General features: G+C 41.1%; 3 protein-coding genes across 3 annotated transcripts in view; 2 read left to right on the forward strand and 1 right to left on the reverse strand.

Annotated features, from left to right (window-relative positions):
- Nucleotides 1–5,795, forward strand: part of LOC112559602 (FRAS1-related extracellular matrix protein 2-like) — a 113,471-nt gene extending 107,676 nt beyond the window's left edge. The window contains 2 exon segments of the mRNA XM_025230936.1: nucleotides 139–285; nucleotides 916–5,795. Of these exon segments, the coding sequence (XP_025086721.1) occupies nucleotides 139–285; nucleotides 916–1,413 (645 nt within the window). The 3' untranslated portion in view covers nucleotides 1,414–5,795.
- Nucleotides 5,796–6,852: 1,057 nt separating this feature from the next.
- Nucleotides 6,853–22,305, forward strand: LOC112559244 (39S ribosomal protein L28, mitochondrial-like). The gene is made up of 8 exons (XM_025230332.1): nucleotides 6,853–7,007; nucleotides 7,363–7,525; nucleotides 8,551–8,667; nucleotides 8,934–9,075; nucleotides 9,939–10,082; nucleotides 21,176–21,308; nucleotides 21,653–21,680; nucleotides 22,048–22,305. Exons 1-8 carry the CDS (start codon nucleotides 6,965–6,967, stop codon nucleotides 22,106–22,108), a joined length of 831 nt encoding a protein of 276 aa, XP_025086117.1. The 5' UTR covers nucleotides 6,853–6,964; the 3' UTR covers nucleotides 22,109–22,305.
- On the reverse strand, nucleotides 14,218–19,856 carry LOC112559245. Its single transcript, XM_025230333.1, has 3 exons — nucleotides 19,084–19,856; nucleotides 16,030–16,211; nucleotides 14,218–14,407 (listed from the first exon to the last, which is right to left on the reverse strand). The coding sequence occupies exons 1-3, from the start codon at nucleotides 19,151–19,153 to the stop codon at nucleotides 14,252–14,254; spliced, it is 408 nt and encodes a 135-aa protein (XP_025086118.1). The 5' UTR covers nucleotides 19,154–19,856; the 3' UTR covers nucleotides 14,218–14,251.
- Nucleotides 22,306–22,721: the final 416 nt, after the last annotated feature.

Genomic DNA, 22,721 nt, shown 5'->3' on the forward strand with positions numbered 1-22,721 from the left:
AATAAACTTACAATACACGTATTTGGTAAAGAACATTCTAACCAACCTTCAGCTAATCGTGTTGAATGGTTTTGTCTGTGGCTTGAAGCAAGTGGTATTTTTATCGAAATATAACAGCAACTGGTTTGGATTGTTCAGGACAAGGGAGCTCCTTTTACTGAGGTCAAGGCCTTCCAAGACATTCCTTTCAATGCTCTCCTGGCTAGCGACGATTCCAGTGCACTCGAGCTGGTGAAACAATCTGGAGCAGACGGCTTTTCTATGGACTGCAAGCCTCTTTTCCAGGTGAGAAGTTGCTTCTGGTGGTCCTTCTGTTGCATGACCATGATTCTTTAATCTTTTCTTCATTACTTTCAGTGACTTTTACTACCTTGTTGAAGTTCTACTTCCTTCCTATCTTCCTCCCTATCTTCCTCCTACCCACTGCCAATCCCCTCCTCCTCGGGACACAATTTTTACTGTTGTGATTTTAATGACTTTATTTTGTAATAATGTAGTGTTTTAATCTCTCCTACTTAGAGGGATAGATGTAAAAAAAAATGGCATAACTTTTGCTTATTCTCTTATTCTTTGTTTGTGTTCTTTTCCTGTTTCATCTTTTCTTTCCACATGTTGTTTCTTGTTTTTTCCTTTGGAGTTTTTTTCAGCATCTTGATTTCTAGAGCAATAAACTGTTCTGGTGGGTAAGTACTCAATGCCACAAAGTGTGTTTTATGTGAGCAGTGCAAGCTTGTACCTGTCGGTCGTTTTCTGAAAACACTCCGTGTTACAGCTGGTCTCTTATTAGTTTGAAGACTTCTGGTAAGGTTTGTGAGTGAAAAGGCTACGCGCTTGACCTTAACTTACATAAGGTGTATCTCTGTGTGTGCGCGCGCGTGCGTGGGTGGGTGCGCATGTTGTTGTTTTTGTTTCCAGGTGGACTCTGGGCGCCAATGGTTCCTACACGCCATCTACACGGTGCGGTCGGGAGCAAACGCCGGACGGGGCATCGGCAAACGCAGCGCGCATGCGCTGTTCGATGCGCGCCACCTGGCGACCGGCCTCTCCCGCGTCAAGCGCGAGCAGGACGACCTGGACGGCGTCGGGCAGGGCGGCAAGGGCACCAACATGGCGCGCGTGCAGCTGCGCTTTGCCCTTCTCGACGACGGGGACGTCAGCGTGGGCACCAACACGGAATCGGACCTGCCGCTCATCCCCATCATCATCTCGCTCGTCGTCTTCGCCATCCTCTGCCTTCTGCTCGCCATCCTCATCGTACGGCGTCGGCGCAATAAAGGCGCCAAACCCCCTCCCTACGCTGCCAAGCCTCCTCCTCCGCCTCAGTTCGCCGCCAAGCCGGTCACCGTATCGGCCAACGGACACACCCGAGTTCTGCTGCCTCAGGCCTACAACAAGGACAATACGGAAGTGTAGTTCTTCGCAACCAGATGGACTCCCCTTTGTTGCTCCGCCTTATGAAATGAGAAAGAATCGAATACCAAGACTGTTCGTGATTTGGTCATGTGATCAGCGGTGTCACCCCGCCCAACTCTCTTCAAAAAACCAAAGAGGCTGCTGCTGTTGCTGCAAGAGCATCTACTTGTCTTTCGCACCACCGTGTTTCTGGTGATTGCTGCCTAAAGGACCTGTGTTTTGTTAGCTGGGAGTTGAAATTAAGTCTGTGGTAACACTGTGCAATCACGCACGCACGCACGTGCATACACACACACACACACACACACCACACACAGAGCAATAAAAATCTCATAAAAATTATGGTCAGACCTATGTTGAGCTCTGATCTGCCTGTTAGCGTAGAGACTGATATTATTCAGCGAACGGTTTGTTTGTATAAACATTGATGTGGTGGTGTCTTGCTTGTGGACTGTTAGCCTTTAATTCTCACAAGTTGTTGTCGGAGGTTAAAGGAGAAAGAGGGTGATTATTTACCCAGCCTTTTGTAGTATTTATACTGAATATTTAAAAAAAAAAAAAAAGTTAACATTTATTCCATTTTTTCTGAATTTTTTTTTTTTTTTACCTGTTCTTGTGGTAATATCGCAAACTTCATATCAGTGTGTGTGCGCGTCCCCTTATTTATACAGGCAAGATTTCATTTCACGACACAATATATCAGGTTTTCAGTTCCATGAGCTTCAACAGGCGGATGTGTAGTCTTTCTTCTAGAACATGGAGTGTTAGTGACAGGTAGCACTGGTGTAATTCGGTAACTGAGACGTGAGCGAGTCTGCCGATTTTAACAGGTTCCGGTTATTCCATGGACCAGCAGACGTAGGTAACACAGAGGATAGTGTTTGGCTGTCTTCAACTAGCGAAGAAATGTGAGACAGTATGGGTCTATGGAAGCTTTTTGAACCACAGAGCCTATAAAACACCCATTCACCTGGCTCAAAGATACAGTTGACCCACAATTCCTCTTACCCTACAAAAAAAGTATTTTTAAAAAGTAATAATCAAGCTGTTCATTTCACTTATGAAAGGTAGTGTTTCTAATCCCATATCCGGGTTTGTATGTATGCATGAAGGAAAGTTAGAAATGCAGTTTATTAATGAATTTTATCCTGTGTTGTGTATTGCATTGCTTTTTTGTGTAAGTTGTTCTTTTTGAAAATCCTTAGCGCTGTGATCTCTCAATGCTTTCTAAACCAGTAGCTATCGTAAGCAGTAGTCGAAGTTCAACAAAAGACTTTCAGTTTCGAAGAGATGTAACAGCTTTGTTTTGCTGAAGTTCCCAGACCTTAACTTTTATCATAGCATTCTATTCTGAAACCATGTAGAAGGTCTTCATGCCTTTCCTTCCAGTATTTACGATGTGGAAAACTTTAGATCCTCCTGTTTTGTTGGCTTTGGAGTTCAGTGGTTGCATTCTTTTCTATTTTGTTCATTTTTTTAGAAATGACTAAGGTAGGCAATTGAGATCATTCATTTAAATATTTTCTTTAATTATTATAAATTTATCACCTCAGCATTCTGTACAATCTTTCGCCTTCCCTTCTTTGAAGCTCGAGGGAGGCATCAAGTGACAGGGTTAGTTGAAGGTGAATAACACCTCCCTCCGCAGTATTGGTTGTAGATATTCCTCCATCACAAACTTGAAGCAGTTTAAGGAGTTCGGCTCTAGGACAGCATCTGGTACGGAAGGCTTTTTTTTCTTTCTTTCTTTTTCTGGCTGGCTCAAATCCAGTTCTTCCCGAACAAAAACTACAGAAGGTGAAGAGAACAAACTCTGTAAGAAAAAGGGTCGGAGGTGTCACTGCCGATTTACTGTGCGAACAAGCACAATAAAATAACTCAATAAATATAAAGCAATAAAGCTTTCTTTTAGTGAAGAAACTAGTTTTAAACTAAATGAAATGCATCTGTGACATGTAGAGAAATTAACGCCTGCTTTAGTCTGTTCATTCCATTTTTTTCCTGTGCACAGCTGTGATCTCTCCTTCCTCTTTATTTTTATTTATCTAGTTTTCGTCGCCCCTATCAGCATGTCGATGCGGCTTTTGTTTTTACAGCTGTATGTTTTGTTAATTTTACTAACGGGATGCTTTGATGTATGTACAAAAAGACTCAGATATCAGAAGACTGTAAAGTGTATAGTTTGTACATATAATATGTGTGACTGTATATCACTGTTGTACAAGATTGAGGGTTTTGTGTTTTGATTATTTAGGTGTACATTGTTCAAAAACATGAAATTTGCGCAGTTATATCCACAGACAAACTTTCGTTTAACTACGCGCACACACACACACAATTCCTCATGCAGGTGTACACGAATACAGGAGCACAAACTCGTGTCGGTGGGTTTGTAATTACCTCCCTTTTTTTATTTTGTGATCTCTTTACCGGTTGCAGACACCCGTCACATTTCGTTGAAATAACTTGTGAGTTTAAAACATTCTAATATGCAGTACAGGTCACTAACAAGTGCTCCCTGCTCAGACTGCGTCCTTTTCGTTCATATGGTCGTCTTCCTGTACAGAACAGAGTTATCAGCCCTGCAGTCTTCACAAGCCCATGCATGCACACCTCGCCTCACACAAAGTTCATCACCTTCAGCCTTGTCTCGAAACATTAACATTTGTTCTCTCAAAACATTGTGAAGTTAACGCAGGACGTTCAAATTAATATTTTCATTACGTGCCTTGAAGATTACAATTTCTTTTTTTTTTTTTTTACTTATTTTTCTTACTTTTCATTGGATATTTTTATGGACAGCTTACGACACATGAAAAGCTGTTTTGACTTGTTCTATGATTGATACAAGCGTTTTAAAAGCGTAAACATGATTACACAAGGTATTCTCACCTGCAAGGCGTGAACACACAACAGTCCCCCAATATAAACGTGGGATGGCTGGGGGACAGGCCCCGCCGATTGTTGGTGTACTGCACCTTTTACAGGTGTGGGACTGGTGATCGTGCTATAGTCTTACTGTACAGTCACCTAACTTTTGTAGCTGCATCCTGCGAATTTTGTTAAACGGCCTTTAACTGTTACATTGGTTTACTAAAACCTGTGCTCGTTATTATTATTATTATAAACAACTACTACTGCAGGGTTGAAACAAATGCAAGATTCTAAATTCATATTTCAAAAAAAATGTACTCGAATAAACAAGTTTTGTATACCAGATATATTATTACTGTTTTCAAGCTTTTTTTTTTTTTTTTTGAAGTTGACTTAGACACAATTATAATGCTCTCGCTAATATTTTAACCTTTTCTTCGAAAGCTGAAAACTAACAAAAAAAAAATGTTCCCTGCAAAGTGTCGAAAAACAAAAATGTTAACCTCAAAGGTGACAAAATCTTATTCTACCACATTGGTATATGTCCCTCACTCCTTTTTTGTGCTTGCTTGAAACTGTGTGTGCGCAGCAATCCGCCTGTACGTCTGCCTTTGAGGGAACATTGATTCCATTTTGCCTTAGGACATTAGTGTTTATTGTTAAAATAAAATTGGTCAAAAAGATGTTAGCAAACTGTTCTCAGCTATGCACAAATATGCAGTCGATCTTTTACTACGCAATCGTAGATGTATAAAGAGAAAGAGTGATAGGTGGACACATGCACACAGACGTACGCACAGACAAAGATCAACGCTTTATTTACATACTAAGCACAGGATGTGTTTTTACCTTTATACGTAAGTTTGTTGGTTAAAGAGTTGATACGTGGTACGTGTGTGTGTGTTTTGGGGATGGATAGGTGTTGTGGATAGGTTATTGGGCTCAATATTTTCGAAAGGTAACTACGACAAATGTACCTTGTAGAGGCTTGTAAAGTATTATCCAACGTTGATTTTATTTTAGAATGTAATATTAAGGAGTAATAATGAAACTGCATGTATTATTTCTATCTCATTTTACGAAAATATTTAGAACTTCACATTCTTCTAGTTTTGCATAACTTATAAATAGAACTATGCCAGTTATTTTGTATTCTGTGGTCTTTCTTTAGAAGCCAGTCATAAGCAGTGATCTCGATCGCCAATTGAACATGGCTCCTTTTTTATTGTTGCACCTGCTGCAGTATGCGCGGGAGGATTTCCTTAATGGCACATTAGTAAACGACAATATGTCCAAAGTCGAGGTCCGCCAGACAAATGAAATTTAGTGTTTCTTCTTTCAAAGCGTCTTTCCCTTGCTCAGCGTTGTCGCGTTTTTATTTTGCGTTCCTTGACTTGCTAACACGAACTATATTTTTGGTACTAATATCTGTGAGTGCTTACTAAGTGGTTGTCTGAGTAAATATATGTGAATAAAACAAGAATAAATGATGGTGCCTATACTCAAAACAGCAGTGTGTCTATGTATATGCGTGCGTGTGTGTGTTTTGCTGTCAGTGACCAATAGTGATACTGGTCACTGTTGACATCGACTCTGACATTGCCGAGGGCGGCCTCTAGTGTGACGATAAACGCTTATACTTGACACCTCTGCGTAAGTTTCGACGTATCCTAAGGTTCTAGGCTCAGATCCCGTTCTGGGCACCTCTCTATAGCTGCAGCTGAGTAAAAACAAAAATTCCTTTGTAAAAGTCGTGATTCAAAACAATCTTTCAAAAGAAAAAAAAAACCTGATATGTTCAGCCTGTGTTTTCTACCACACAACATTGTGTTTATTTACATAAACAGAAGAAATTGGAGTGACTTTCACACATATATCCTTAATTAAAGAACACTGAGATTTTTCTCATTTCAATATACGTGCATAAATTATTTGGAATAAGATTTAATTATATTATTAGTTTTCAGTGCAGAGTCACTGTTTTGATCTGCTGGAATACAATTTTCATGGTAATTTAAAAGTTCCTCGTCAAATGAGTGAAATAAACATTATTATTCCTACTTAAATGAAACTTAATTCTGTTGTCTCCTGTAAGTTAAACTCACGAACAAAAAAAAGTTGTCAGACACCCAACACACAATAATAAGACAGATAGACCATCAGATCCGGAGTCAACGAAGAGAAGATACTTTTGTTAGTGGGTCGATACTTGAAAAGTTCTGTTGTCAGAAGACAGAGTAAACTCTCATCCTATTAATTTTACAGCTTAGTTTCTAGTAAAGAGTGTGAAGTGATTAAGAATGGCCACATTTGGTCATTGAAATTTGCTACAACCATTGCTTGCTGCCCCTATAATACTCGGCACGGTCTGAATATTGCATACGAACACCGCGGGCAACGAGCGTCTGCTAATGTGTGCGCCTTACAAGAAGTGGTAGCATACTGATTTTGTGATAGCTTTACCCACTTACAGAGAAGCACAAAGTTTTAATATTTCGTGTGTTACAAAATTAGAGTTAATCGATTAAAGTGATGAGCCTGCAGGGTAATTTGGCGTTGTTAGAATTTTCTTTAAAATAATGAGCATCAAGCGAACAGGAAGTCTCGCGCCAAATAGTCCAACAATGGCGGCGTCCATGTGAATTTCTGACCTTAGGATCAGTCTGTCGGTATTACCATGGCTCAGATGAAAATAGGAAAGAGTATTCGAATTAGATGGGGTAAGTATTTTTCTGCTTCTTAAGTTTAAATATGAAATGTTCTGAAATGCTTCAATGTAAACGCAAACTACGGGATAACGTAAAATCGTCAATGTTTTGTTCTATCTTTGGGTACTCAGTAATATTCTTGCGTTTAATTTCCTTTCCTGCAAAAGACATGTAGCGAATACATTTGTCTAAGGACAATTTTATAGTCTCTCTAAGCGTGCGATCACACACACGGACATGTACTCACACACCTACGAACAAATAAAGAGCGCACATTATTATCTTATAACAGTGTAAAACACGCAAGAACCAACGCAACATTCAAGGAACAAACTTAATGTTAGTTAATTTTTCTGTTATATTGCAGGGAAAAATTTACCATATGTCTATCGATGGACAAATGAAACAGAAGGCTTGTTACCAGAACATTACAAACAACGATGCATAGAATTCATGACAAAGGACCCAACACCTGTTCACTGGAGACCAAATCCAAATAAATATATCCCTAATCCTAAAACAGGAGAGAGGTATGAAAATGAAACTTAACACAATTTATCTTTGAGATTCTCTAAATGTAAACATTGTAGTTATGCCTTATTATCTAATTGTGGAGATCCTCACAAGTTCCTCACAAGAAACAAGCTCCAAGATGCTTTATAATAGGTAAATAGAAATAGACTTTAATACTTTTTCAGTAATGCTTTTTTCTGCAAAATGTTTTTAGCTACCATTTTCAGGTAAATGGTTATATCCTTGAGTTTCAGGATTCTGTAACCAACAATAGTTGAAGTTAAGGTGAAAGCCTCCATTGAAAATGTTGGAGACATTTTTACAGTTGTCTGCTTCACTTTGAGTTCTTTTATCATAAATAAAATTTCAAGGAAACATGTTGATAGAAGACTAGTTTGAGTTTCTGATGAAAATTTCATGCTAGAATCAACATGTTGAGGTGACCAGAAGTTAGATAAATGTTTACAACTGTTACTGTTGTGGCAGAACTTGAGCAGACAGCAGTGTTACAAAATGCATGGATGTATGGAAAATCTCATACAAAATCTCATGGGGCTTATGGAAGATTTGACTGAATGTCAGTTACTACTGCTGAAAATGTTCTTATTTTTAAAAATTCACTGATACAGGAAGATTCATTATAATCATTTATTCCTAAGTTTTAGAGGGAGTGCTTCTCTATGAAACTGAAAATAAAAAGGAACATGAAATTTTTAAATTCTTAGTGGACTTGAGATTTATTAAAAACAAAAAATAAGAATGATCATAATTGATGTGTGCAGATTAGCTGACTGCCTGCCAGTCCTAATCAGGAATTTGTATTACTGGACTGCTGGCAGACAATTTTTTCCAGCTAACTACTAAAACGAGGCAGTTGTGTACTGGTTCCAGCAGTGTAAACATTTTCCCCCATAAGGCCTGATTTCCAGTCATAATCTCTATAAAATTTTTGATGGCATATGTTAACCCTACCTGATTTTTAAAAATGTTCAGTTCACATATATTTTAAATCTGAGATGAGTTTGTCATACCTAATTTTCAGGGTTAGGGTCCAGAATGTACCTGTAACAGTTTTGTACCCGGCTGAATGCAACAAAGGGTTATGGGGTGGAGAAGGAATTGTTGCAGGTTACCGAAAGAAACATGAACGTGCTACAAAGTAAGTGGTATCTATTTCATTATGGATTTGTTACATTGAGTCTATATTGGAATTATTATTGATAATAAATCATGTGTATTCCTACAGTTTGATCTCATCCCATCCTTTTGAGTTTTCAAGAGAATGTTTGGAAAAAATAAATTTTAATATCACAGCTAGACAACCAGATTACATTTATTTTTCGCTCCACCAGATGACACAGGTCACTCAGTCAGCTTGACTTTTATTTCTTCAAAGACTTTTAATATAAGCTCTTCTCCTTTCAGATTTCCAAAGATTTGGCGACCCTCACTGCAGAAGCGTGTTCTGTATAGCGAGATTCTTAACAAGCATTTCCTTATTGCTGTCACCCTTAGAACCATGGATTTGATTGATGACCATTTTGGCTTTGACAATTACATCCTCAAGGTCTGAGAACATTGGATTTTTATTACATTTAAGATTTTTTTTATTGTTCTGTTGCTGTTGTCAGGCTGATGAGGCATGAGATTTCCATTGTTGTTATAGAAGAGTACCATTATGCTTTTAAATGTAGGATGTCAGAATATGAGCTCTAAATAACTGAAACAAACGTAGCTCTCACTAGTAATAGGTAAAGAGCTTGTTATTAAAATTAATTCTATGAGCTGGAGGCTGTTCTTTTATCATCTTAAAGTACATTTTTGTGGAGAAAACAAATGAAAAGATGTGAGACTAGGACTTAACTAAAACATATGTGATACATATTTTTTTATACTTTGTTATGACAACATGTAAACTTCAGACATTAAATAGCAGCTTCTGGTAGGAACAGTTAACTGCCCAGACACATGGCTGCTTGAAAATAAGAGAGAGGAACTGTTGCAAGAATTGCAAGTGCTAGCTTTGAAGATAAAAAAAATCCACACTTGACATAAAATTGGGTGGATTAGTTCTCGTATTAGTTGCCCTCCTCCCCACCCCCCACCCCCAAAAAAAGACACGTCTCTTCCTACACCACCAATTACTTACGCGTAGGCTCTGTAATTAAATACAAGGGAGAGAATTCATGTGTGTCAGTGTATTTTTTTAAAGTTCTGACAACAGTGTTCTCCCTTCAACTCTGGTAAATGTGTTTCACTTCTCCCTGGCCCTTCATTGATCTAACCAAAGAAGCAACCATGTACTTGTGGCATTAATCACTGTTTTGAAAAGGATGTAGATTTAAACCAGGTTAACTGCCATTCCAATGTCACTTTTTCAGCAAATAAAGAAAAATAACTTTTTAATGTTCTATGAATCTTTCAAATTAGACTCATGAAGTGGATCTTTGCTCTAAGCTGGGAATGGACATCAAGCGAGAAATGCTGGTGGCTTTGGCAACAAAGTCAATATATCCTGATGATCCTGTAAAGCGAGACCAGATCCTTGAAAAATACAAGGACTTTATTATGCCGGTTAGTGCTTTAAGTGTGTGAGCAGAGTATGAGTGTTCTTCAATGATGAGAAAGTTTGTGTAGTTACGCTTGTGCATCTGCATGTGTTTGTTTCTGCACATTTAATGAGCCATTTTATAAAAATTAGAATGTGATAGTTGGGTGCTTTGGTTCTCCCACAAACATTAGAGAGCATGTACAGCTGAATTACCCACGTTAGGAGCTGTTAACATGCCAGTACAACCCACAAAATGGAAGTTGATTACCTCATGCTGACCTACTCAGTCCAAGATAAGCAAAAGAATTAGCTCTTCATTGCTATTTTCCCTCAAATGCACCCAAGTACCATATGCAGCAGAGGAAAGTTAACTTTTATTGTCTCCTTTCTCCTCTACTGTCAAGCTTTTATGTCTAAACTTAACCAATGCTTCCTTTTAGAGAGTGATTTTGAGCCTCTGGCTTTGCTAAGCTAAGCAAAGTTCTTGAGATGGTTCTTGTTGCAGCAGTTATGTCATATATATATATCCCAGGGATGGAGAATGTAGATCTGTTGTTGAGAGAAGGCTGATGTCCAGGAATTTTGTAAGCATGGGCCAATTACACAAAGTAGCCAATAACTCTGTGCCCAACCTATGTCCTATGAAGGTGCCTCATGCAGCTTGCTCATTTTATCAGGACACAAGATGACATCATCCTGACAGGGTTATGATTTCTTTCTGACCGAATCTTATGCTTTGGTATATCGCTGCATAAATTCATTTTTAACGTCATCATGATTCTGGCAAAACTGCCATGTTATGGAGTGCGAGATTTTTTATCAAATGTGGCCCTCGGGCGAGAAAAATTTGAGCACCACTGTTCTAGGCTAAGTATGAAGTTCATTCTTGTAGATTAAACATGGAGTCGATTTGGGTTCTGATCTCTGGCCTCTATCATGGGTTTTTAGATTTTGAGTAACTGAGGGTAATTCATAAACCATTTTAAAGCCCCTAATTATATAAAAGCAGCAAACGGTTCAACCTTTAAATGTGAAATTGCTTGTATGGGAAACATTGCTATGATAGCCCGATGATTTACTATGTTTACCATTGATATAATGATGCAAGGGAATTTCACGTACAAATACAAATAAAATTTTGGAAGGGGGCAGTTAGATCCCTGCATATACATATTGGAAAGTGCCCAGTCTCTATCCATCAAACAAAGTGCATGGAAAAAGACTTTTTAAACACAGTGTAGGCACACACAGATAGGTACCTAAAAAATAGGTTTTCCTTGAAGCAGGTTAACCTCTAATTTTTTGTTACAATTGTTTGAAATAACTCAGTAAAGCCCAATGAATGTTTGCAGGGTTACTGCTGGCCTGCATGAAATTAAAGTCAGGTTTATAGGTACCTGCAGTATCATGCATGACCAGTTAATACTGATATTTCCCTTGGTAGTTTGGGCACCACATTTTCCCCAGCCATCTCTTTTTTGCTGATTTCTTATCCATGATGGAGTGTATGCAGTCACTTTTTCTTTCACACACACAAATTGAAGATTTGTTTAGAAAATAAGAGATTTATTTTTTCCAAATATATTGTTTGTGAAATACTTTCAAATAAAGACAAATAAGTTAATCATTCTTTACAAGAGTACTTTTCAAAGACCAAAAAAGAAATTAATGTTTTAACTTTGCCTGTGTATTACATTTTGAGGAGATTGGTGGGTGGGGGGACTGATAGGCCTCTTTCATCTGCACACACACCAATCATCTTTTGCATGTAAAAGTGAACAGTTATTCTACAAAACAACGAAAGCATAAAACGGTTTAGCTCATAAAATTTTAAATGTCACAACAATCCCAATGGCCTTGTTACCATTATTATGCTGAGTAATAATTCACTTGAGACAGCACAACAAATGTAATTTGCCATTTCAGAATTTGTTGAAAGAGGAAAAGTGAAGTTAAGTTTATATCTTTCCTTAGTCCTGGTCTCTTGTCATTTGTACAAAGAACTCATTTTTGAGTTTTGACTCTTCAAGCCAAATTCTGCAATAGTTGATGGAGGAGATGGTTAAATTTTGGTTTATTTTTTTCATTTTAGAGCAAGTATCTGCCACTGTTATAAATTTGCAAGAGTTTTTATTTGTTCCCGCTTAGAAAAATTTGCACTAAACTTTTTGAATTTGCGTACCAATGCTTTCTTGTCAAAAATTCTTGGTGGATGATACCCACTGTCTTTCTCCACAACTGAAGACAGTTTTTGCCTCACTTGTAGAGGAACTCCATGACCAGACTTCACTGGAGTCATTTTCTTTGGTGAGAGAGTCTTTGTACTAACATGACCCACAGATTTTCTCATAGGTAGCAATCTCCGTTTCGGTGTCCAAGATGGACTTCTTGGAACTTTGAATACACCATCTTCTTGTTGTGTGAATCCAGGGGTCAAAGATGCTGCCATGCTGGTCTTATAATGATTGCTTTCAGAAGACCTAGAAATAATTGACTTCCCAGCACTGGAGCTAACTGGAGAGGCATTAGAGTTGAATGGAGCATGAGCCCCACTGCTATCGTAACTCTGAGGACTGTCAGTAAGGATGGAGTCCATGATTGCATTCCGAGATTCAGTGTCAAGACTGGTCCAATTTTTCATAGCCTCTGCAGATTCAGCAAGAGGGGAGGTCTCAGCGTTGTTTGCTCTGCTGCTTGCACCGCTGTCACTAGTACTGGACTTGCCAGGCAACTCCAGGCGCTCATGCAGGGGAGACATTGACAACTCTTTCGTGTTAACAATGGGAAGCTGGCTGCTAGTGGTTGTGGTTATACCATGATCTTCTTGCAAAGAACACTGAAGTTCTGGCATAGAAGGGAAATGGTCAGCAAAACCATTATCAGTTCTTGAAGCAGGAAACAAACAAATGCGGGTACTTGTTCTGGGAAGGCTGCTAGAGCAGAAAAGGGCTGTGCTCATTATACTAGAGCTTTGAAGGGGAGATTCTGATATAAGATCAGTTAGCTCCAATGAGTTGGCTTTAATTGTTTGTTCCTGTGGAGGAGAATCTGCCCCAATCAAAGTGGCTGGCCTTATACCACCTGACCTTTGAGAATAGCTGGAACAAAAAGTCTTGGAGCTGTGTCCAAGTTGCCAATGTGAACGTGGGAGAGAACCATGACAGCGCCTGCCTTTGCTTTGCATGAAAGATTGATGAAGGTTTTCATATTCAGAGCTGTCCTCAAGAGACCAAGTGTATACACTGCCAGTATCTTGGCTGCTGTGCTCATGAATGTTGGATGGATCTGAAATCAAGGTAGACGAGGCAAGAGGGTGGGTGGAGCACCTGGAGCCTCTTGAACTCCCTGTAGATGACGCTTTTTCCTGAGATGACAAAATTCTTTCTTTGGATGAAGTGTTGCTGGGCAATTTACAGCAGCTGCCACTTGTTTTTTTAAGAGAACCTGCCTCAGATGAAATGCTTGATTCACAGTAGTCACTAGATGAATGGCAGCTTCTTTTCGTGCTTGTGTGTTTAGCATAGGCTCCTAGTTTTCTGGTTCTTGCTGGTATGCTTAGGCCTTTTTTCATCGACAATGGAACCAAAGCACTGGCATCTGCTCCCTCCACACAGCGTTGAGAGTTACTCTGTGTATATTCCTGGTCAAGTTTTTTTTGTCTATCAATTGTAAAGTCTGAATAGTATATCATACGGGACATAAGCTCCTTCTCAAGGTCAGGAACAGTTCTACTTTCAGAGGATGTCTCGCTGGATGCTGGGCATGCATCTGAGCTTGCATACCCTGGAGGACTGGATGAAGATGTCAGCACATCCGAGGTAACTGTAGTGTTGATGTTGTGGCTTGAGTACTTTATTGATGTTGAGGCGTTGAATGGAACTGAACTGGTACCAAATAGTCATGGTGCACCTGGTGATGAGCTCTTGGGACTGTTTCCACATCAGCAACAACCTTGGTTTTGTTTGCACTAGTGTTATGACCTTCTGAGGTCCATTGGCTATGCGCTTGCTGCCCTGATTGTTTATTATCAGGTGACCTGTCAGCATCGGAGGAACTGCTCATTAAATCAGAAGATTCATTATCATATCGTGCTTGGGCCAGAAGCTGGTCAATCAGCAAGTCTGCATACAGGCGGCATGCATTACTTTGCCTGCGCTTGACCTGTGGCCTTCGGGGAGTGTTCATGTCTGTATCACCAACCACTGGAAGGTGCTGAATGGCAACGGATGCTGGGAGAAAGAGTATAGCTTGCATCATTCGCACCTGAAGACTTCAGCAGCTTAAAAAACTGCTGCTTGATGTCAAGAAGCTCAGACTGCAAATGATTTTCCTGCCTTAGGATACTGTCCTGCACGAAAAAGAAAAGGAGGTTTAATATATGATCTTGGTAAACCTGTTACATTTAGATGATACAGCACCTAATACTAACCATTTCTGGCACTTTTTTGGTAAGTATTCTTTGCTTTCTTCGCACAACTGTTTGGTGGGTACAACAGCTTTTACTAAATAAGAATGCTACACAATGCATTAAAATAAAACTAAAATAAACAACAACAAAAAAAACTAAAATTGATGAGTAGTAAAACTCCTGCATCTAAACCCATTTTTTTTTACATATCTGTTTTGAGGGTACTTTTTTAGTTTTGGGTTTGTTCACTGAGAGATGAACGCAGAAGATTTTTTTTAAACACTACAACACTACATAAATGCTCCCTATGGCAATGATGCATTGTTTTACTTTAAGATTGTTGGGGTCTTTATATCTTTGTTTTTATGTGACTAGATAGCACTAAGACTGAGCCACGCAGACAAATATCAGCGATAACTGTTAAGTGCTTATTGACATGTTGATAAGGAATAAGAGATTGTGACAGTCTTTTCTGAATGCTTTTTTGAGTCGAATGCTGGCTTTGCAACAGGCCATCGCCTAAAAGTTATTTCTTCATGTTATAGCTCCAATTTATTAAGCAAGAATTCTACTCTGAGAATACATGCGGAATTTATTTATAATTCCATACTTACCATCAGCCTACATTCTATTCGTTTTATAAAGGCCTCCTTTCTGTTCAGTCCAACCTTTCATTCATTCGTTCATTATTTTTTGCCGGATTATTTTTTCGTGATACAATATAACTTTATTAATCCACAAGGGCAATTCTGGATGAGATGAAGAGTCTTATTTGCGGGTATTCTACTTGATATAATGATTTAGCTTACCTCCACTTCGCGGCAAGTTAACGAACACACGAATCAACAAGATGGAACCAAAAGAATCTGATGTATCACGGTCCGTGGGTCTAATTGTTACAGCAACTCAGTTTGCATGACTGAAAGCAGTCTGGGTAGAAACAGAAGTGCCTACAATAGTAATCCTCGCTGTGTTCTCTCTTTTGTGATACAGTTAGATGAGCGACTGAAAAGTCTAAACGTCTGAAAAGGCAACTTCAAATGAGTGAAGAGGGGAAGCCACTCGGTAGGAGCAGATAACGCCTATGCCGTGGCGTTACGTCACAGTTGGCCGGCCGCGTCATGATTGGTTGCTTCAGGCAGATTGCGGCTGCAGGGCATCTCCTTTGTCCAAAGCCACACTGGGCGCACTGACCACCGCAAAAATAGCATTCGGGGGTGAGGAGAAAGGGGACACGTGCCTGGCAGTTCAAGTTTCCTCCGTTCTCGACGTGAAAAGAGCATGAGCTGTTTTATGGCCCTTCCATCTAGCCAACACCGTGATAAGTCTGTGGCAATCGTTGTTTGAGCGATTGTGCGACTTTACAAGACAATTGGTTTTCCTTGGCTTGTAAATAATTTGTTACACCCGCGCGTGCACACCCCCATATAACCATCCAGCCACTCTCTGCTACGTCACTCCACCCGCACATACAATGCTGCAAGAGCTCTCTTGAATTATGAGTGTATCGGGGTGTATTGAGATCATGGGATGGGTAGATGAATGTAAGAGTAGTTACTAACCATTCCAAACTTCAAGTCGGCGTAAACTTTATGCGTGGAACCGTGCTGACACTCGCCAGTGCTCAGCCTTGGGTCCGAAGCCGAGCTGGCAACATGCGTGGGGGAGAAGTCCGTCCTGGAAGAGAGGGGTGGGGGTCCGGGGGGCAGAGTGTGATCCGCCGCCATGTTGACCTCTTGCCAACCTGCAACACACAACAAAATTTTCGTGTTAAACGTTTCGTCTGTGATGGATGGTGAACAAGCTATTGAGGGTTCCGGTCCTGAGAAACTACGTGTTGGTGAAGATGAGAAATAGGTCGAAACTCGAGATTCAGCCACTCCTTCACGTGCCATTTATTGATGTTAATGATGTGAGAAGTATTGAATACAGGGAAACGACTGGATTTAGGAAGACCGGATTCATGTCTCTATGTCAGTCTTTTAGGAAGTGCAGTGCACAAGCAGTAATGCATGCTATGCGCTGTTTTTGTCAGCGATTGCGCGTTTCTTTTACGGACACCTATGGCGACATAAAAAGTAACAGCAATGTGTGTACCATGTCCGAACCGTGCCAACTTTCCACTGCCGAATGTTTGTCACAAATAATCACGAAACAGCCCGCGGCAGTGTTTTCTTGCTGTAAGACATTTTTAAAGAAATCGCAGTCATACGACTGCACTCAGCTCGGACAGACAGAACTTGAGTTGAACAACAGATGGCAGGAGGGCCGAGAGCAGGTTGGCCCGTGAACTCTTGATCCCACTTGTAACGGATTGCCGGAGATACAAAAGCAGTTGGAATGAGGCAGCGCTTCTTGCGGTTTTGTGCTACGAGCAGATGTTTCCTAAAATCTGCCTTCATGATGGTTGTATCGACTCAGAGATATTTGAGAAAAAGGATTTTTATTTAAAAGTATTGTTCTTTCATAATCAGAGTTTCTTCAATTTCTCATTTTTAAATATTTCAATCTGCGTTTTGGTTTTTTCCTGCATTCGCAATTCTGAAATGAAGAAGAGGAAACAGTTTACAATATGCCAAGTTTACCGTTCCAAGCAACATTTAGGCAAACCTGGTACAGGTTACGGGTGCGGGTTCCTTTTGATCCATGCATTAAATATGATTTCGATAAACTTTGATCTGTTAGATTTCCGCCCCTGAACGACGACAGTTGCGATCTGTGTTTCCAGGGAGAGGGAACTGGCTTACGAACAACGAGTTTGGCAATGGCTTAGCTTGGGGAGAGTGCGTATGATTACTTCATCACGCTGAACTTTTTCTTCTTTTCTCTCTCTCACAGCTTGCATGGAGTCTTGAAATGTGTTATTCAGTTCAGCCTTGGATTCGTGGGGGGAGGATGAAGAAAGAAAGGAAGAGTTTGGACGGACACTGTTTTTCTATTGTGATCGTTCACTGCTATAGGCACTGGTCAGAGGTTTTCTCTGGGGAACAGTCCCCTCAGCAGTCCGCCGCTGTCAGCGTGTCTTTGTCTTGGACGAAGTGACGCTCGCGTGTAGTGCAGGCAGTGGCGCGAGACTTCGTCGAGGGTTTATTTGTTCAACGACGGACGTAGGGAACGAAGAGACGGTCATTGTAATCTAAAAGGTTGGACCTGATGACTTCATGGCCTCATCGATATCTCATCATGCGAAAACAAATCTATTAAGACTGCTTCTTTTGCAACTCATAATACTTGTAGATAGCTGACTATGTCCTAGATAAAAATGTATAATCGTAAGTTGCAATGGCCTGGAAGAAGTGCTGGGAGGGAAACAAGCAGAAACAGCAAGATTGTGGCAGAATTTGTACATTGTCGTTGTTGGGTCTAATGATACATTGAAGACGAAACTGAGACGTTCCTAAGGCGCTGATTTGAACCCTAAGTGGCGTTCAGGAGGTCAGGCATCACTCAGTGGAATTCCTTGAATTCGTATACGGAAGTCGCAGATAATGCTTTTTTAAAGAAACTTTTGGTGATAGGTACATTATAACCAGGTGTTGATGCTTCTCGAACACGAGTGACTGCTGCAGTCCCATTCTATGACCGCGGTCAAACCCGAAAGTTCAGGGAAGGAGGTTGGGGGGCAAAGCTATGCCGCTGTCCCCAAGACCCACGTCCTCACCAACTCACCACTTTTCCCTTTTCCCACACCCATGAGCGGGTATACCTGGGGAGAAAAGCTACTGACAGTTGGAAGGGAATTTATGTTTCACGCCGAACCTGCAAATAAGACTTGATTCCGACAAAGCATCGTCTTACTGGCCGAAACTCGTGCGCCTTTTTGCGAGACGGCGCGTGTTGTCCAGCAAACAATTTAAGAAGATATATGAATATAAAGCCCACGCTGGCGCTGTCTTCGAAGATTATCTGGTCTGTTAAGGAAATAACAATATTTAAAATTCTTAATTAGTTCAGTTAACATTGCGAATCGCTACAGTGTTTTTTTTTTTTTTTGTGCGGACTGCAGGTGAGCTTGCAAAGGCTGTTTGACATGCCTTGTGTGGACTATATAGTCTGCGTCACTGCGTGTATCTCAATCTTCCCACGTAGTCGAGTGTTGGGTGCCATGATGCGAGTTTTACCTGAGGTTAGTAGCGATCTGTGACGGAGATGATAAAACTTTGCTATTGCGCGAGTTACAGGAGGCTGACAGTCGTGAGTACTGTGCTTTTCCTTTCAGCCCGCCTTGTGGGAGACGTGAGGGGACGCTACCCTTCAGTAAGGTGGTCACTCGAGCAAGAGTTAACCCCCTTGTTAAAAAAAAAAATTCTCTTGAGTTGTCCAGAGTGTGTATTTCCCCTTACCCCCGCCTTCTCATTATCCGGTTTCCACGCTCGTTACTTCTAGCAGTTGAAAGTGTATGCAACAGCGGCGGTGTGTAATTCGTGGTTACATTGTGTACTTCGTGGTTTCTGAGTGCATCCACACACGTTTTTTCTGGCAGTGTAGTGTTCGCTTCACACCAAATAAAAGAATAAAAGTAATAGTGAGGTACTACTAAAGCTGGGATCAAGAATAAACCAAGACAATATACAGCGCAAACGTCGTATTAATACGAGAACTATATAAATACATACCCTGACTTGAGTTGTCGATTGTTCCGGGTGGGGGAGTTCTCGCCGACATGTTATCAGGCAGAACCGTCATGGCGAGTCTGTGCCTGACGAAGGCAGCAGCACCAACACACTGGGCTCTAGCACCAGGTTGGCAGCAGGGCCAACACCAAGGCTCTAGCACCAGGTTGGCAGCAGGGCCAACACCAAGGCTCTAGAACCAGGTTGGCAGCAGGGCCAACACCAAGGCTCTAGCACCAGGCTGGCAGCAGGTACAGCGTTACTCTGTTAACAGGTGGTTACAGAGACATCAGCACCTTCGAGGAACACCGTCGGGGCTGCTCAGAGTCACTTGAAGGCAGGAATGTTCTCGGTCCTGTAAAACTTGTCTCACCTTAGCTTGGTCATATACTTTTGTGTTGCAGCATCATGGGTGTTGAGCCTCTGTATAATCTCTCCAGAGGTGGAGCGTCTCAGCTGTGTGGGGAAGGGTTTTTCGCTTTTCCTCCCAGCGAGGAGAGCAGATGGCGTATCGTACGAAGAAAAAGGGTTACCTGTCACAACGAATTAGGATGGGGCGTCGAAACGACGACTGCTGAAAGATGGAAAAGAAGCCCGACTACTTTGAATTTAGTGAACTATTTGTGATGTTGAAAGCTGCGCATCTGACGTTCACCAAAATCTGCCGGCTGTGTCCCTCTCCTTATATTCCTATTCTGCTAACAACGTGGGTTTACCTCGAGGGGTTTATGAAGCCACTCCCCCACTCCCATATCGTCTACTTTCCGCATAGAGCGTGCCCACTTCTCTCGTTCCACGCGCCTCAGCTTTTTGAATGACTAGTGTGACACAGCTCCCCACCCACCCCCCCCCACCTCACTGCTTCTCCTCCGCTTCTCCCTCCACTGTTTTTGGCATTCGACACCCGTTTCCCCACTCACCCACCCCTCCTGGCTGGTCGCAGATTTCGAAGGCCTCTTTCATTTCAAACTTCATATAGACACGAAGTGAAGGTGAGAAGGTACTGCAAGGTAGATGTGCGGTGATGAACTTCATAGGAACGGTGCGTTTTATTCCCCCCAACCCCACCTGTCTAGGCGACATGGATTCAAACTGCCGCCTTGGCGACCAAAAGCGTGTCTCTAATATTTGATTGGTCCAGCGGGGCCTTGTGGGTGGGGCTAGAGACATTGCACCTCTTTCACAAGACGCAGGTTTGTTGACAGTTTATTCTGATGACGTTTGCCGCAAAATAATTTTTCTGTCTCCTTTTGTCTCGCACACTCTCACTCTCGCTATCAGTGTGTGCGGAGAAGGGTGGCTCTCTTTGATAAAGGGAAATAGGAAATAAAGCTTCCAATAGTGTTGTTATGATTTGGCATGGGTTTGGTGCGGAGCGGTGAAGGCGACCTTTTTGTGACTTTTATAGGGATGAAGAAGACCCTGCTTGGCGACCGACCTTGTTGCCTTGGCTGGGGTGCGCGTCTTCTCGACAAAGGGCCCGTGTGTGGTCAAGAAGCCACCACCTGCCCGTTTCCCGTGACCACGCACCCACGCACTTCTCTGAGTGGATTAGTTCAACCGTGATTAGTGTTGATTAGTTTGGATAGGGCCGGGATGTTGCTGTGGGGCAATGCTGCCTAAAGGACCTAGAATTTGAAACCGATATGTACACGCTCACGCTTCAGTCAGACGGGGACTGTGATAAGAAAGTAAGAGAGAACGAACAAAAAAAAGGAGGGGAAGGGGAGGGAGAAGAAGAAACTTGGTTACGATTTTTGGCCTGCAGCTGGGCATGTGCTGTCAAATATGTGACTGTGTATAATGAATTTCCTTGAATTTGAGACCGTCTTAAACAGCCAAAGTCACATGTTAAGTAAAATGTGGCTGGTTAAAAATAATTCAACGTTGCTTTGCGGTAACGAGAATTTTACTCAACATCTTTTTTTTCCAACCATTTAATTAAACGTCTGCGTTTCCCGGATACCTCCAAGTTAATTGTACGCCTTGTTCGATTGGTGGTAGTGAAGAGTTTTATTGTTTCTCTAATTGAAGTATGCCCGCCGGCAGTGTTGGATCGGACAGCTATGTCATGTGAGTTTTGGCTCTGTTGCAGGTGGAGGAGGCCGAGTGGGTTGGGCTGTCAGTACCTGAGGCGCTTCGCAAGGCCAGGGAAGCGGAGGCCAAGAACAACCCCCCTCGGCCGCTCAAAGACATGTTTATAGTCCAGCTGGCACAGAAAATTGCAGGTGGTGTATAAAGCATAAATAAGCGCGTGCGCGCGCTCGCACGAACTCACAGTACACGCATACGCATGCGTTAAATATCTGATAAATTTGTGTACATTTCTAGTAGATAACAGTCGTTGCAAATTATTTGCAGTCTCCATGACTTTTGTGGGAAGAAGGGTAGTAGTTTTTTGTTGGATTTGAGTTTTATTTTGTTTTCTTTATTTTTTTTTTTTATTATTATTTTTGTTGTTGGCCAGTTTCATGTTGAAAGAATTGTGACTTTATTTGAAATCTTAACGTAAATATTTACCGATTTATTAAAAATGTTGCATACGATTCTTAATTGTTTTATTATTTTACAGAAACTGGTTTGGAAGACACATCTGAAAGGTAAGATATCAAAATACTGTGCGTACAGTGTTATTCAGCTGTAGCAGCCTCGTCTTATCTGTGCCTCTGTGCGCGTATGTGTTTGGATGCACGTGTATGGAGTGTTCGTGCGCGCGCGCGCGTGTGAGAGTGAAAGGGAGATAAAGAGATGTGCTTGAATGTTGATGACACTTTGTAGACCTGTTAAACTTTTCAAGGTCATCTTCTGATGAAAAGAACTTGTGTGTGTGTGTGTTGGGGTTTTTTTATACGAAGGTTAAGAGTGGGTGTGGTGGGTGAAGGGAAGAGTTGGAAGCGACTTGATTAGCACGACCTGCAGTTTGTGTAAATTCTTGTACACTTGGTGTTTTTGCTTTTCCCTTTTCAGTTTCATCAGCAAACTGAATCCTTTTACTACCAAACCTCTGAAAACGGAAGAAAAGCCATGACATATTTTTGTTCCTACCAGCGTAATTGTGTATTCTTTCACCAACAATGAGAGATTAAAGAGACTGTAGAGGAGAAAAACACTGTATCCGTGGTTTCATACGTGGCTTTAGTCCTTGGACAGGAGAGTGCGTAAGTCGTGCATGATATTCCATTGTGAGAATGCGTTGTTTAAATAAAAATAGCTTTTTTCGTTTTTCTTTTTTGTTTTCGGTAAAATTCTTTGGACTTTGTGTGTGTGTGTGTGAGAGAGAGGGGCACTGGTTTATTAGCGAGGCAGAGGGTACGTATGAGTTGTGGATGGATAGGAAAGAGATACGTGTGTGTGTGTGTGTGCGTGTGCGCGCGCTTTGTGGGTACGATTTACATTTCGTCGATCACCATAAACTGCACATTTCTCTTCTTTTTTCCATTTGTATTTTATCTATACTCTTATTTATACAAAGTATTTGTGCTCTCATTTTTTTTAAAGAGTATATACTGTCATTTTTCATACGGTCGCAAGTGCCGTTAGAAAATCTTGCTAGAAATCTTGATGTTAAAGTCCATAGTTTATGACCATCATAACCTGGTGATGCTCGAGTGATCGATACATTAGGTAAAGCAACAGTCGCA

This window comes from Pomacea canaliculata, linkage group LG3 (genome assembly GCF_003073045.1).
Source record: "Pomacea canaliculata isolate SZHN2017 linkage group LG3, ASM307304v1, whole genome shotgun sequence".
Classification (NCBI taxonomy): domain Eukaryota; kingdom Metazoa; phylum Mollusca; class Gastropoda; order Architaenioglossa; family Ampullariidae; genus Pomacea; species Pomacea canaliculata.